Source organism: Oryza sativa, chromosome 5 (assembly GCF_034140825.1).
Source record: "Oryza sativa Japonica Group chromosome 5, ASM3414082v1".
Classification (NCBI taxonomy): domain Eukaryota; kingdom Viridiplantae; phylum Streptophyta; class Magnoliopsida; order Poales; family Poaceae; genus Oryza; species Oryza sativa.
Genome location: NC_089039.1, coordinates 25410207 through 25426738, shown reverse-complemented (window position 1 = coordinate 25426738; position 16532 = coordinate 25410207). Strand labels below are relative to the sequence as shown.

Sequence of the window (16532 nt, the reverse complement as noted above, 5' to 3'; positions counted from 1 at the left end):
CCAACAGCTAATCCCAACTACCTCACCATGACTTTATGCCGACATAGTCGTGTAGGCTAGATTACTATTTTCACCCCAGCCAAACAGGATGTAAGGTCATTGCCTATCTCGAGAACCTGAACCAAATCCATATTTCCCTTTTCATCGCTCCAATTTCATTTGCATCATCATATCCACCTTACCTGTATAGAAAAATACATTTTTTTATACACAAATGCTGTTGTTGGAAGTTTATTCAACGATGGTGCTGTCAGAAGTTTATTCAACGATGGTCTTTATCTCTCCTAAGATTTTTGTATTTTTTCGGCGGTCTAATCGTAACGATTATTTATTCCTGTTTTTTTATGTGTTTACAATCATCCGTTTTATGCATGCATTCATGTTAACATCATGTGTTTTTTCATATTCTTTTGTTTTCACAATCCCATCGTTTCGAAAGAGCTTTTATGAGATGAGATGAATATTATGAGTATAAACTACCAAATCTTTGGAAAGCTAGAGATACCTCTTATACAATATTGGTTTGCTAACATAGCGCAATTCGGTGAGCTGGATATTTGATGAAATTCCCTCAAAAAAAAATTCTATTTGGTAAAACTGGCCCTACTAATTTCTACCTGTTGAATTGGAAGCCCATATAGGCTGATAGTGGCCTAATGCTACACGGCCCATACCAAACACAAGCTATTCAAGATGGGCCCATCGCAAGTTTGGGCGCAGCAGATTTGGCCCAAGGATTCCGCGGAAGTAGCCGATTCGGTCACCTCTGAAATCGTCTCTCTGCTCCCATCGGATAGCCTAATCAGTCAAAGAAAAAGCCAAATATTAAATTTTCAAGCTTAATTTTAAGATTGATTTTGAGATATTTGTAACATATTTTTTTTCAATATTGGTTTTTAAGTTACCAAGAACACATTTATAAAAGTTTTACCTACAAATTCATTTTTATTTTCTAATAAGCCGTTTTGACTTATTAGGAAATAAATCAAACGATGGGGACCTCTCTCTCCCTCTCGTTATACTCGATCTCGATGTGCTGCTTCTCGATTGCGCCATCGCCAATTCGCCATGGATCGTTCTTGAGATAGGGTTGCCAAGGTTGTAAAGTCAGAGCCCCTCGTGCGTGGCTGCCTGCATTTACTTTGCGATCACGGAAGGTTTCTGAAACCCTGACAGTCTCAACAACCTTCTCGTTCTCCCCTCAATCGTTTCCCTTTTTACACACCATCTCTTCCTCTCTCTCTTTTTTCACCTTTCTCCAAGAACAACTTCCTCCTACGAGTACTTTCTGGAATTAAATTTTAAAAATATATTGTTTATCTAATTTTTTTAAGAATAGTCGGGATGCAAATTATTTTATAGAAATATACCGTCGATTTCGCGTAATCGTTGCGCGAAAATGACATGGACGTAATGTCACGAACGGTATCGCGCGGTGAAAGCGCGAGAGCGCACGGTCTCTCGCGCCGACCGCACGGTCTCGCGGAACCAAAGAGCGAGACCAAACGGTCTCACTGATTGAAAGAGCGATACCGCATTGACATGCCAGTTAATTAGTAATTAATTATCTTGATTTGTGATTAATTAATTGTTAATTAAGATAATTATTATTAGTTAATAGTTAATTAGGTAATTAACCATTGACGGCCGGGACTGCCATGCCGGTATCGCTGCTTCAACCAGCGATACCGAGCGGACTCGCTCTTTGCTTCCGTGAGACCGCGCGATCTCGTGTCAATACCGCGCGATACTGCACGGTCTCGCGCTTTTATCGTGCGATACCGCTGGTGACGTCATGTCTACGTCATTTTCGCATAACGGTTGCGCGAGATCGATGTTATATTTGTAAAAAAAATTCATCTCGAATATTTCTGAAAAAAATTTGGATAAACAGTATATTTTCAAATTTAATTCGTACTTTCTGATGGATTAATCAAAACAAAGTAGAGTTCGTGGTCGAAGTCGTCATTGTCTTCCTTCCAGGCTTCCAGCTGTGTGCAAGGCATGATCTTAGTACTACCATTACTAGTAGTAGTGGTACCTGCAATTTTTTTTTCTGAATTGCTAAACGGTTGAATAGCTCAATAATTTTGTGGTCGTTATTTGAGTGTGCAAATAGATGAATTAACTATTATAAAGTTAAAAAGTATATTTAAAGCCTTTTTTAGAAAAATATTTACAAAAAGTTTTTATGAAAATCACATCGTTTACAAGCTCATGATTCATGAAGCATATGCCCACGTTAATCTTTTTTTTTTCGTTTTGAAGAACGGGCCTAGGTAGACGACCTTTTCCTGCAGTGCAGGTGGTGACCAATTGACTAAGCACCGACAACGCCAAGTGTGAGCCTCCTATATATGCTTTCTGGTTTTCCTTTTTCACTTCTGACCTCCTCCATTTTTTCATTGTTTGGACATGGTAATGCAGTCTACTATGAGATTATTAGAGATGTAGACCACAGCTAATGATAGTTACTTAGATTAATGTGATGTTTGACAAGGCTTTTTTTCAATTTTCATTCAGGTATAGTCAAACTGCCAACTAAGCTTCAGCTTTCAGCCGTGTCTCGAAACGGCCACAAAGTGCGAATTTTTAGGGCCTAATTTTGCTAATCCCGTCGCGGAAATTAATCGCATCGGTGTGCAGCTAATTGGGCACCAGGCAAGCATGATCCGGGGAATCTGTCTCAAAGACGTGCGACTAAAATAGTCAGATTAGGTGGTTGTGATTAGCTTCTCCCATGTTCAGAGGTAAACATGGCATCAACCAAGTACGACAGTTTTCAACTGTTGTAGTTGCCAATTTATTTTTCGTTTTGCTAACTACTCCAGCGAACACTGTCGTTTGACAATTGCTACATTTTACTACTGATGTGCCATAAGAGTTTTTCTATGGCGAATTACCCAGTACTCAGTAAGTTTGGTATGATCGGTGAAGAAAAAAAATACTTTGTTAAAGTTTGTAGTAATAGTTTAACTGTGTAGATACGGTTTTTTATACGTAGATAGTACTGATACGTAAACAAAGTAACATGGTCTACCCAACCAACATGATGCTTCATATTTTCTAGATAGTTATAGCATACTGTACTAACACGAGAATTTTATTGGGTTTGATGACAGGGCTACATTTTTTCCTGTTCTTGGGACAATAATTCAGAAGTTAGAACCGACGGAAGTTTCTAATGCACGCTTCTGCTGAGAATCTCTCGTTTGACAGTGCTGTATACTAATTTCCAATTTCGAGAAATTTCTCATGCTGATGAGGCTACTATAATCATCGAGATCCCGAAACTCTTCAGAGTTCAAGGTGACAACAGGGAAATTTTCTTGGTCTTTTCCCACCGACGGTTCACTTGTAGTATCAGCTCATAAACTCCATATTGCTAAGCTCTCTCTTCCTAGGAAAGAGATGTGCAAATAAAACACAACTTGATCAGGAGCTACTACGATCCAAAGCTACAAACTTTAATCATAATTCCAACAGGATATAGGCATTTCACCAGCCAAAATGTTCTGCCGACAAAAACAGTACCACCACTGCTTCTCCCAGATTATTTTCTACTACTCTTTCTACTGGTTTGAGCAATTGAGCTAAGCACAACAAAAGATCAGGTTTTTTACCATGGCAAAGTCAATGCAAGTCATACAGATCGAGAGTAGCTAGCTTAATTAAACAACTTCCATCCATGGAAGCTGCACTGAATACTTATACTCCCTCCGTCCAAAAAAAAAATACAAACCGTGGGTTCCCGTGCCAACGTTTGACTGTCCGTCTTATGTGAAATTTTTTTATAGTTAGTACTTTCATTGTTGTTAGATGATAAAACATGATTAATACTTTATGCGTGACTTATCTTTTTAATTTTTTCAAATAAGACGGACGGTTAAACGTTGGACACGAAAACCAGGGTTTGTCTTTTTTGGGACGGATGGAGTATGTCTGTGTCAGTCGAAAAAATGGGAGCCATCCCCGCGAAAAAAAAGAAAAAATGGGAGCCAAGAACCTGCAGATGGAATGATTCCCTCACTCCCATGGAGCAAGCAAGAATAAAAACGATGGAAGCCGCAGGGCAACCAAACCCACAAAGCTGTACAGTTCACGAAGCAGTGTGTGTCCCTATGCCTAGTTAATACTTCTACTGCAGCTACTAGCCATGGTCTAGCTGGCCATGGGAAGCAAGCAAGCAAGCAAGGCACCCACAATTAAACGTGAGCATATCCACGGCGGCATAGTTGGCCGATGCCACTGTGCTGATGGGCTCATGCACGTTTAGGATCTTGGCTGGCTGCGAGATGTGGCTGCCCATGGCTTTGTCTCTCCAATAATAATCCCTCTCAAAATGAGCTCCACTTATGTGTGCAAGATATGATGCTGTCTTGTGACTTGGAAAAAGAAAATGTAATCTTGTGCTAGTGTTCGTGTGAAAATCATGGATGGGTTAGGTTTGAATTGAGGTGGTTTGATGCAAAAGGAAGTGAAAAGAAAGGAGTCGATGTTTGGGGCATGCAATTGATGATGATGATGATGATGATGTCCAGAAATCGTAGTTATTAGTCCCACAGATGACAGGCTAGCTAGCTCATCTGATGATCTGAAGTTGCGTGTGTTAGTGGATGCTAATTTTGTCCCGGGATGCTCAGATTCTTTCGATCTGAAGTATGGAGATACAAGTAGTAGTTAGTAAGTTGATCCTCTTGTTTAGTTTCTCATGGACAATGTTGTTGGTAGAACCAAACCATGTTTTTGTCTCCATTTGAGCCCAGTTGAAGCATCGTGTAGATCTGTAATCCTGATTTGATTCCTTCTCACCTCTCCTCGCCTCTTCCCTTCCATGATCCGCTCATGCACGTCTGACACGAACACCTTTTTTTTTTAAAAAAAATCATCATTTAATCAGCAAGAAATTAATCCTTCATACTCATCAATGGCCGTTTTTCTGATGAAGATATCGAGAAGAAATGAGAGGAACTCCTGCTGTTCGGCCGTTTTTCTGCGGCGGCGGCGGCAGCCGGAGGGGGGATAATTGTAGCTGTGGCCGTGGCTGCCACCGACAGCGCGCCATGCTGCAGCAGCCGCCACAACCGCACGCAACGAATTGGACGCGACGAGACGAGACGAGACGACGTGCGAGCCCATCCGGCGGCACGCGCGCGCACGAGCCCAACCAACCAAAACCCAAACCGGCAAACCGCGGCTCGGCTAACGTTAATCTCGTTGTCAAGGGAAAACACACGCGGTTTCATCGTCGTCAGGGATGGAAAGAAGCAGCGGCGAAGCGTCCGTGCGTGAGTCCAGCTCGCGAGTGTTTCACCGTTTTGCCAGCTTCTAGGGGGGTGTTTAGACGAGGATGTAAAATTTTAGCGTGTTACATCAGGTATTGTATAAAATGTTTAGGTACTTATAAAAAAACTAATTACGGAATCCTAGTAAACTGCAAGGTGAATTTATTAAATTTAATTAATCTATCATTAGAAAATTATACTGTAGCACCATATCGACACATCGTCAAACCATGAAACAATTAGACTTAAAAGATTCATCTCGTAAATTAGTCACAATTTGTACAATTAATTATTTTTTAACTTATATTTAATATTTTATATAGGTGTTAAACGCTCGATGTAGCCTGATGAAAAATTTTAAGGCGGGATAACAAAGGCATTAACCGCTGGTCACTCTGGCTGTGTTGGTTGTGTTGTGTGTGCGTCCGAGAGGAGAGCCAAAAGAAGGCTTTTTTATTGGGGGAGTAGCGAGGAGACGACGAAAATAAATAAAAGGAGGGAGAAGGAAGCTGAGCTCTCCCGTACTACTAAGACCGACGTGGTGAGCTGTTCTTGTGCGCTCTGCTGCTGCCGCGGGTGGCCGGCTGGCTTATTAAGGTTGAGGAGTTCTTGATGAGTAGGTGAGGCCGGAGGAGGAGGAGCGATTGGTTGGTTGGTTGGTTGATTGGAGTTGTGAGAGGTTGTGTTGGCAATGGCGCCGTCGTGGTGGGGGAGGAGTGGAGGAGGAGGAGTCGGCAATGGGGGTGGCACGCCGGTGGTGGTGAAGATGGAGAATCCGAACTGGTCAATCTCGGAGGTGGAGGCGGCGGAGGTGGCGCCGGGTTCGCCGGCGGGGGCGGGCAAGGCCGGGCGCGGCAAGAACGCGCGCCAGATCACGTGGGTGCTGCTGCTCAAGGCGCACCGCGCCGCGGGGCGGCTCACGGGCGCCGCGTCCGCCGCGCTCGCCGTCGCGTCCGCGGCGAGGCGCAGGGTGGCGTCCGGGCGGACCGACGCCGACGCCGCGCCGGGGGAGAGCACGGCGCTGCGGGCGCGCTCCTACGGCTGCATCCGGGTGTCCCTCGTCCTGTCTCTGCTGCTGCTCGCCGTCGAGGTCGCCGCCTACCTCCAGGGGTGGCACCTCGAGGAGGTGGCGTCGCTCCTCGCCGTCGACGGCCTCTTCGCCGCCTCCTACGCCGGGTGGATGCGCCTCCGCCTCGACTACCTCGCGCCGCCGCTCCAGTTCCTCACCAACGCCTGCGTCGCCCTCTTCATGGTCCAGAGCATCGACCGCCTCGTCCTCTGCCTCGGCTGCTTCTGGATCAGGTTCAAGGGCATCAAGCCCGTGCCGCAGGCCGCCGCCGCCGGCAAGCCGGACGTCGAGGCTGGCGCCGGCGACTACCCCATGGTGCTCGTCCAGATGCCCATGTGCAACGAGAGAGAGGTAAGCCCAAAGCAAAGCTCCAATCATTTGCTCCATTGCCCTCTTAAGTTGGAATTTCAGATTGGCTGTTCATTCTCTTGCTATATGTACATTTGTATCTTCCTGGATCAAAATATTCGAATTATTTTAGCTGCAATTGGGATTCGATCCCTTAGTTCTAGTTCTCCTCTGCGCGAATTCAGCAGGAGGATTCTGCTGATTTTGTGTAGACTCTGCATTAGATTGGTTTGGATCTTTGACCTGTGTTCCTCTTTGACCCGGAGATGTTCTGCATTAACAACAACTTGGGTGGTTTCTGAAGTTTTAAGTTGCTGTGATCTTGCTTGCTCAATACACTATAACAAGAGCAAAAATTTGGTGTTTTTAAGGTTGAATTTTGCCGTTGGGTGTCGTACCTTTCAAGCATACTTATTGCCCTGATTCTCTGTCTGGATGTTGTCGTCAACCAGAAGACATGCTAATTGAACATCAAACTGGGCAGCATAGCGTACTCCTTTTAAGACTAGAGCGTGCTACGCACAATTTGGAAATCTGAGGCTCAATTATCTGAGAGGCTAGGCCAATTCAATTGATTCCATTTCATCTGGATGTTTGCAGGTGTACCAGCAATCCATTGGGGCAGTTTGCAACCTGGACTGGCCAAAGTCAAACTTCTTGGTGCAGGTGTTGGACGATTCTGATGATGCTACCACTTCTGCGCTGATCAAGGAGGAGGTGGAGAAATGGCAGCGGGAGGGCGTGCGCATCATATACCGGCACCGGGTGATCCGGGATGGCTACAAGGCTGGAAACCTTAAATCAGCCATGAATTGCAGTTATGTGAAGGATTATGAGTTTGTTGTCATATTTGATGCCGATTTCCAACCACAAGCCGATTTCCTGAAGCGAACCGTGCCACATTTCAAGGTTGGACTCAACTGAACAATGCTGGCAGTTGTAAACACGTTGTTGCTTTGCTTCTATGACTATGAACCGTATTAGTTATATTTTCTGACATCTTGAATGTTGAATTCCAGGGGAAGGATGACGTTGGGTTGGTTCAGGCAAGATGGTCTTTCGTAAACAAGGATGAGAACCTGCTGACTAGACTACAGAACGTAAATTTGTGCTTCCACTTTGAGGTGGAGCAGCAGGTGAATGGTGCATTCCTCAACTTCTTTGGATTCAATGGAACTGCCGGAGTTTGGAGAATTAAGGCGCTTGAGGATTCGGGGGGCTGGATGGAGAGAACAACAGTGGAGGACATGGATATTGCTGTCCGAGCACATCTTAAGGGATGGAAGTTTGTCTTCCTGAATGATGTTGAGGTACAATCAATAATTTCTTCGTGGCTTAAGCAGAATCTGCATTGTATAAATGTCAAAGACTAATAATTTGATTCATGTGATTTCCCTTGCAGTGTCAATGTGAGTTGCCAGAATCATATGAAGCGTACAGAAAGCAGCAACACAGGTGGCACTCAGGTCCCATGCAATTGTTCAGACTCTGCTTTGTGGACATTATAAAATCTAAGGTACGATACTTTTCTTCTGTAGCACTGTGAAAGCTAAAATTTCCAGCAATGCATGTACTAGCATAGCCTGTAACTGTAGTTTCTTTGCTAGAGTCACTTTCCCAATATGTTATGGGTTTAATGAGAATTTACAAGATGGAGTAGTTGTTGAGAAGCATCAACCATGGTACCTTTTTACATGTTTGGGCAAACTTTATGCATATTATCTTATATTGAGGCACAATATAAGAAAATTGAACAAGATGATGAGTTGCTAACCACTCAAGCAAGTTACCAATGTCCATAAGAATTCTCTGTCGGTTCACTTGATTGAAATCATCAAAGAACTTATCACAATCTCGTACCAGGACATATACTAATTAAGTTTTTTTTATCCCTTCTTCATATTTGATTTCTACCTATTAGTCCACAGTTTTTATACTGTTTCATTGGATAATTAACCTAATATCGCTGCCTAATTTCTTGTGCAGATTGGGTTCTGGAAGAAGTTCAACCTCATATTCCTTTTCTTCCTCCTCCGCAAGCTCATCCTACCCTTCTATTCATTCACACTTTTCTGTGTCATCCTTCCCATGACAATGTTTGTTCCTGAAGCTGAGCTCCCTGCCTGGGTTGTATGCTACATTCCAGCTACAATGTCCATCCTGAACATCCTCCCAGCCCCAAAATCTTTCCCATTCATTGTCCCATACCTTCTTTTCGAGAACACTATGTCCGTAACCAAGTTCAATGCCATGATTTCTGGATTGTTCCAGCTCGGGAGTGCCTATGAGTGGGTTGTCACCAAGAAATCAGGTCGTTCTTCGGAGGGCGATCTTGTTGGGCTAGTTGAGAAACACTCCAAGCAGCAAAGAGTAGGATCTGCTCCCAATCTTGACGCGCTAACAAAGGAGGAGTCGAATCCTAAAAAGGACTCCAAGAAGAAGAAGCACAATAGGATCTACAGGAAGGAACTGGCACTTTCCTTCCTCTTGTTAACGGCAGCAGCTCGCAGTTTGCTATCTGCTCAGGGAATCCATTTCTACTTTCTTCTGTTCCAAGGGGTCTCATTCTTGGTTGTTGGTCTCGACCTAATTGGTGAGCAAGTGGAGTGATAGAAGATGAAGAGTTTAATGGGGTTCTTTTTTGTTTGAAAGAAAACACTTTGCAAGCATCAAAGGGCTCTTTGTAAAGGGAAGAGTGATGCAAATGTTCGATGCTTACACATGGAAGCTTTGATCCCTATTCTAGGGGTCAAGATTCATCACATATACTGAACTGTGGAGATGTAGATAGATATAGTTTGGATTAAGCCTGTGGGATGCTTTTATTCCTTCAGGCAATTCTTTTGTAAGAATCTTTTGTGCCTAGATGGGTTCTTCTTCTCTCTTAACAAACTTTACCTTCAAATGAAGATAATACATGTTTCTACCATGTACTTTGATCGATTACCTTGGGTATCCATATACATGTCAGATTGTCCTTTTTTTTCATCCAGTATATAGAATTAATCACTTGTTCAGAACATCTTCTATTGTCCTCCTGTTTGTTGTTTGTGAATGAATGAATGATAATAGTATGTTCTGAAAGAACTTTTACCTTACTCCCAAATGGAGCCCCTCATTAAGGGGCCTTTGCTCCATGCTGTCTTTGGCTTTGTCATGTGCATTGGCTAGGCCAGGTTGTTTTGATTTCTGTTACTATCATTGAAAAAGACAAGTACGCCCAAGTGTGCTCCTTGAATTGCAACAGTCCATGTGGAGGCAAATAGGAAATACTACAAGTGACCTGTAAACCTTGTTTGGCCTGTTGCCTGATGGTGCATGTTCTCCTAACCTTCCAATTGTTATTTTCATATCAGAAGCTACCTACTCAATATTTCCTCTCCACTGAAAAGTACATCTGTTTGATGGCACGGCTCTTGTATTATTTACCTTCAACCTCTAGCAATTGTTTTCTTGCCCAATGGAACGCACATCTGCTTGAGAAGCTTCTCACAGAACTCAGTTTTGAGGCAGTGATTCTTCTCCTCCATCTTCTCCTGGTCCAAAGTATAAAAAAACCAGACAGCTTTCACTGCATATCAGGCCAGAAATTCTGAAGATGTGATAGGGAAAATGGATATGAAAATGCTCGCCGGTGGCGCGTGCAGACAAGGCACATGGCGCCGATTCTCGCGAGGAAAGAGACCCTGTGTCCATCGCTCTCCGAGATCCAGGACATAATCAGACACCCTTACTAGGCTGCTGCTGCTCCTCCGTTCGCCGAGTTCTCGTCGTCGTCGTCGCATGTCGCCGTGACACCGACGTGCCATCAGCCTCCCTCCCCCCTCGTTACGCTTGTTTTTCATGCGCTATCACCGCGATCTCGTACGTATTGGCATCCGGGAGAAGAGAAGAAGAGAGAGCTGAATTTGAAAGCAACGGGTGCCTGCCTGCAACATGCATGGGATGGTGTGTTGCCCTTTGCCATTTGCCCCTCCCCCATGTGATCGCCTCGTCCAGTTCCTTAATCTGCTTTGGCCGCGTTTGACTGCCCCCGCGCGCCGGCCCGCGCGACGCACGCAGGCACCCGGCGTCAGGTGCGGATTTTGGTGCGTGCGCGACTCTCTCGCGAGGTACGGCGCCCATGCGTGTCCCCAGATGCGGCTCACATGGGCTCCATCTCACGCTGCCCCCGCCGCGCCAAGCTAGGCAGATGCTGAGATGCTCCCCTCCCTCGCGCTGTGCGTGCGTGAGAGGCGCCGCAGACGCGCGGATTTCCCCGGTGATCCGGTTGGTTTTGTGCTGCTCCACTGGGTTGGCTGCTGTGTGCGACCGTGACTACGTTGCTCTACGGGGCCGTGCCGTCTGCCAATCTGTTGGCGCGGTCGGCTGGCTCCGCGATAGATTATACTACCCGGCAACAGCAAGGCAGCTACAGCGTCTACAGCCTCACGCGGCAGCAGCGATCACCTGACCTGACCGTCCTTCCTCGCCGTTGAACATCTCTTGCCAGTTTTACTGCATACTAATAGTGCTCTACTCTAGTGGTTGGGCCAAATGAATCGCCATTGGTTGTTCAACAATCAACACTCAGCGGTCACGTGTGGATGATTAGCATTATTGAAGCGGATATTTGGGATCTCAAGCATGATGATAATCCAAAGTACGGTGAGCAAACAGTAGACTCTTGTCGTACGAAAAGAGCGGCGACAAGGAAACTTCAGATCAAACACAGTGGTTGTAGTACGTACCTTGGGTTATAACAGCACGCCCAGAGGGCTCTATGTACAGGCAGAGAGGTCAATAATACAGATGTAGTCGCCATCAGCATTAACACGAGCTGAGGCATTGCCCTATCATTACGGCTCTAAGCAGGGTATCCCAGACTGAGCAAGTTTGGGGGTTCATCACTTCATGGGCCTAATAATAACAAAGTAATGATCCCTTAATGCGTATCTGCCGCTACTGAAATGAAGCCAGCATGTGCTTATGGGACTGTCGGAAAGTGATGATTGCACTGGGAGTCTGGGACCATACCTTGAGCCCGCCTAGCTACTTCGCTATCCCTTTATTGCCATCGTCATCGTCATCCTCCAGATCACTGAACGATACATCTTCCTCCTGTCCCAGTGAAGTTCTGTTACCTTCTGTGCCAACCACCTCTTCTGCATCGTCGTCATCATCAGGCCATTCATCAACTTCATCTTCATCAGTCTCGGAATGAATTTTGGGCTCGATGGCTAAACTCTTGGTTTCATTTTTCACTGACAACTCTTCTTCAATTACCGACTTGTCTACTATTTCCATCTCTGTAATTGCAATGGGGAACTTTTCAGCCTCGACATCTGGCGAGATATCAGAACTGGGTTCTTCGAACGATGAAACCTCTGGTTTTCCAGCTTTGTTTTCAATGCTTGAAGGTTGTATCACTTTCTCTTCAGCAGGGGCAGAGGACATAATCACAGTTTTTGATGATTCCTCTTCCTCCGGAACCTCAGATCCTCGCTTATTCTTAGTCTGTAAACTTTGCAGCAATTCCTCCCTTGCTTGTAGGATCTGAATGGAAGAGAATGTTTGAAGTGGAATCAGACTAAAACCTTGGCATCAGAAAATGTAAACCGAGGAAAGAAGTTGACTGTGTTACAACACAAGAACTGACAATGCGCCCAGCTAGTCAAAATAAAGCTGCATCTAGATTAGAGATACTGGGTATACTACCCTGGTACACCCTTCAATTTATTTGTGTGTAAACATAAGGGGTGGAGTAGTGGAACTAGATATGGTACAAGTCCAGGCCAGCCAACTATTTTGGGCTGCCTTTGCCTATCCATGGTGATAATGAGCACAAATTAATGGGCCAGTTCCAGGCCTTGGACCATGGCATAGGTGGCCCAAGGTCTCAGTCCACCGACACCGCCACTGCACATAACAGTACTTGAGGGTAGCCCATTCTAGGCACAACCTGTATGCGCTAACCAAGTCATCAAATAAGGTATTTCACATGTGAAGGGGTAGGGTGGTTATCAAGAATTTCGTGGTAACTAAGATAGTGGTGCTAAACTACTATATAAGCTGGAATGGCTCAATTTCCTCCCCTTCTTATTTTGGTTTAAGAAGCTCATCATGCATTTCAAGGAATACAACAGATTCCATGATAAATTACTTGTTAAAAAAATATTAATTGCACGATAATGGAATTACCTGTGGTGTTGAAAGAAGTTCAGCGTCTTGCTTGTTGAGTTTCGAGTGCAGAAGCACAAAATATATCTTCCAGAAACATGCTTCACTCATATCAGTAGAGCAAATGGCAGCTTTTATATCTGACAGGCTTGGCACAAGGTGCTCCATGGATAATGCATGCACATACTGAGCATCCGAAAGTTCAAAGTCTATTAAAATAACACATTTGTTAGGGAGTAGATCATAACGTTAGCATACAGTATGACATAGTATTATACTGCAAGATGTAAAATAGTAGTGTTGATTATTATCTTTTGCAGCTTTGATTCTCAAAGAAAGCTGGATTTTCGAAAAGGACACGAAGCATTCAAGAAGTTTGCTGTTTAAAGCTATTAAACACGGTACTACCTTCTGATGAATAAATGATATTCTTGAGACATTATATAGATTTGAACAATGAATTCATTGACAGAACTTTAATAAGTATATAAAAAATATGCAGTCCACCAGACGGCCATTATCCAAAAGAAAGATGAGATTTGAAGCCAGTGTACATACAGGCTATACTTGCAAAATATATGCTTGCACTAATACACCATAATAAACTTGGTAGCATTCAACAGAAACATAATGAAATTTCAAAATCCAGTATGATCTTAATCTGTTTCATTTCCTGTGTGGAACTAAGCCATCTTGTCATTGTAATTAGTATTACTTCTGAATTTCCATAATTAATTCATATCTTCCTAGTACTATTGAGTCAGTCTCGAAGACCAGTGCACGAAATAACGGAACATAAAATCAACTAAGAATGTTAACTTTGGAATGGAAACATGAGTCATAAACAAAACTCTGGGCCCTGATAATTGTCTCCTCAAGTCAAGCAATAATGCACAAATCCAACATAAGTACTAGCACAATTCAGTATAACCTGCCCGATTTTCCACAGAACATGTGGACATCACCAAGTCCAGCATCTACTCTTTCAAATTGTTATTGGTTTTATATAGTGAAATGATGAGAATATTTATCACCGGTTACGCAATTTTGCTCAAGTTGACATGACAGCCCTCCTAAGAAATCATAAGTTAACAGCAAAGGGTTTCCTGATTTCCCAACTCCAATGAATTATCTTCCCACAAATCACAACCAAATTCGCTCGAATTGAGACCAGAAAGTACAAGCATTCCATCCCTAATGCACCAAATTACACAAAGTAAGTCTGAGACATCACCAAGGCAGTGAAACTTACCATCTGCATAGCGCTCACTGATGAACAGTGGGAAATCGAGCCAAGTCTCGGGCCTGGTCGAGATGTGCCGCACGAACACCACAACCTCCTCAGTGACGCCAGCCACGGGCTCCCCCTCGTCCGCATCCCCCTGCCCAAATGGCAGGAGGGAGGACGCGATCTTGGATATCTCCGCCACCGCCTTGTTGCTCTGCAGCATCGAGATGCCGCTCCTCACCCTCCCCCCAATCTCCGCCAGATCGCTCCGGATCCCCGCGATCCGCGGCGACTGCGCTGACTCCTCTTCCCCATCCCTACCCTCCTCCTCCTCCTCCCCGCGCGGGGTGGAGGACTCCGGCGGGGGCGGGGGCGCGAGGAAGGAGGCGACGCCCCAGAGCCGGCGGGTGAGGGTCTCGGTGAGCTCGGAGATGTCGTCCTTGACGCCGCGGCGGCTCGGGGTGTCGGGCTGCTCGGCCTCGTCGGAGTCGGGGTCACGCGGGGAGGAACCCTCCGGGGAGGACGCCCTGTCGCCGGCGTGGTCGGGCTCGTCGGCGTCGGGGTCCGGCTCGCCGCGCGGCGAGGAGAGCGTCGCCGCGATGGAGCGCGCGAGCCACGACATTGGCGCGTGCGTGCGTGCGACCGTGCGGGTGCGTGGGCGAAGATGGAGATGGGTGGCGTGGCGACCAGCCGAACTTGGGGCTCGTGTCGTGGAGCGTACGCCGCGGGTGGTGGTGGATCAGTCTGGGGCTCTGGGCGACTCCTGGTGTGTTCCGAGCCGTCCGATCGGAAAGCGATGGCCAAGATGATGTTTGTTATCGGGTGTGGGTGGGGGTAGGTGAGACCGTGAGCCTTTGAGAGGCATATCAAGCACTTTCAGAGGTTTATCACAGATTCAGAATTAAGAATATGGAGATCTAGAGTTTGTGGTCACTTTGGTTTGTACGAAATTTGTGGGAAAACTGGAGGATTTCAATCCCTATATAGGTTTTGTCACTGTCATCCATTTTGGAATGGAGAATTGGGACATTGGAAAAGCAGAGGAGATTTTTTCCTAGGAATTCAAACATCTGTGAACACCTGTTTTTTTCCTTAGCTAGGTCCGAAGCAAATCAGCAATGGAAGATATAAAGGACCATAATTTGAGGACACTTGACCATAGTTTTGCTATGATTAACAACGTAACATCCTGAAAATGTGTCATTTTCTAATCTTGCACCATGCTGATTCTTATATTCTTAATAACCTTCTAAACCTAGGAAAATATAATTAGCAGGACCTCCTAAAACTAACTTGCATAAAACCTCTCTGGTATTTAGTCCCTTTTGTATTTTTCATTTAAAAACATATTTGGTATTTCTTGTTGGAATTCTGTTTCGAATATTAAACTTTCTTTCGACTAAAGCTCTTTTATTCAAAATTTAGTTTGAAAACCATTTTTACTATTATGAATTATGGACCAAGAAATCCTCCAATTTTGCCTTGAACCTAAACCGAAGTAATTCCAATCTCATTGGAATTAATTGTTAGCCCATCCTTTGATCTTAAACTCATCCTTTAATTCTTGATCCAAATATCCAAATTCCTCATTTTAATCTAGCCATCAATTTAATCTCTGTGGCTTGATTTTCTCTTCGGCACAAGAATAGTATTGTTGCAAATATTGTGAATAATTGCTCTTGTGCTAAGAAAATTCCAACTTATACTCTTCATTCAATTTCCCTTTTTAGCCACAAATATACATTCTACCAATTTTAGAATTGGAGCCGAGCAGCTGTGCTGAAAGCTGATTGGGATTTGGGAGCCGGTGTTCAGAGTACATGAAAGCTGATTGCAGAAGAGACTTTAGATAGCAACCTGTAGCTTGTACTACTCCCGAAGAGTTTTGGTTTTCTTTTTGCTTCTGCAATATAAACGGATTTACATGCTTCAATAATATGGTGTTTGTTGTGACTTATGAACATGGTGTTATAGACAGGGTTTAATTTTTCGTTTGGCCGATTCTATCGGACATCATTGATATACCGAAATTTCGGTCCGAAATTTCTAAAATTTTGAACAAATGTTGATCAAATTTAAATAGAATATTACCAAATTCACAAAAGAATAAAAAATAAAAAAATCGGACGAAATAATATTGTATCGAGAGTCCGAAATGACCAAAATTCATTCCAGAATTTCTTACACTGGTTGTAGACATACATATGTGTTTTACAATCTATATATCCATCTGTTCTTGGTTAGCAGCATATTTAGGCTGTGTTCGGGAGTGAACTCTCTGACACGCAAAACTAAACAGCGTTTAGCCTATAATTAATTAAGTATTAGCAAAAATAAATTTGATAGGATTAATATGATTTTTTAAAGTAACTTTTATATAGAAATTTGTTTGAAAAAACACATCATTTAGCCGTCTGAAAAGCGTGAGCGTGAAAACGAGGGA

General features: G+C 44.3%; 2 protein-coding genes across 2 annotated transcripts; one reads left to right on the top strand and one right to left on the bottom strand.

The window, feature by feature from the left end:
• Nucleotides 1–5801: 5801 nt before the first annotated feature.
• LOC4339283 (probable xyloglucan glycosyltransferase 7) lies at nucleotides 5802–9630 on the top strand. Its single transcript, NM_001420691.1, has 5 exons — nucleotides 5802–6705; nucleotides 7303–7611; nucleotides 7722–8012; nucleotides 8105–8218; nucleotides 8689–9630. Exons 1-5 carry the CDS (start codon nucleotides 5977–5979, stop codon nucleotides 9310–9312), a joined length of 2067 nt encoding a protein of 688 aa, NP_001407620.1. The 5' UTR covers nucleotides 5802–5976; the 3' UTR covers nucleotides 9313–9630.
• A 1770-nt stretch (nucleotides 9631–11400) lies between these two features.
• LOC4339282 (uncharacterized) lies at nucleotides 11401–14768 on the bottom strand. Its single transcript, XM_015785336.3, has 3 exons — nucleotides 14114–14768; nucleotides 12883–13070; nucleotides 11401–12237 (listed from the first exon to the last, which is right to left on the bottom strand). Exons 1-3 carry the CDS (start codon nucleotides 14709–14711, stop codon nucleotides 11734–11736), a joined length of 1290 nt encoding a protein of 429 aa, XP_015640822.1. The 5' UTR covers nucleotides 14712–14768; the 3' UTR covers nucleotides 11401–11733.
• Nucleotides 14769–16532: the final 1764 nt, after the last annotated feature.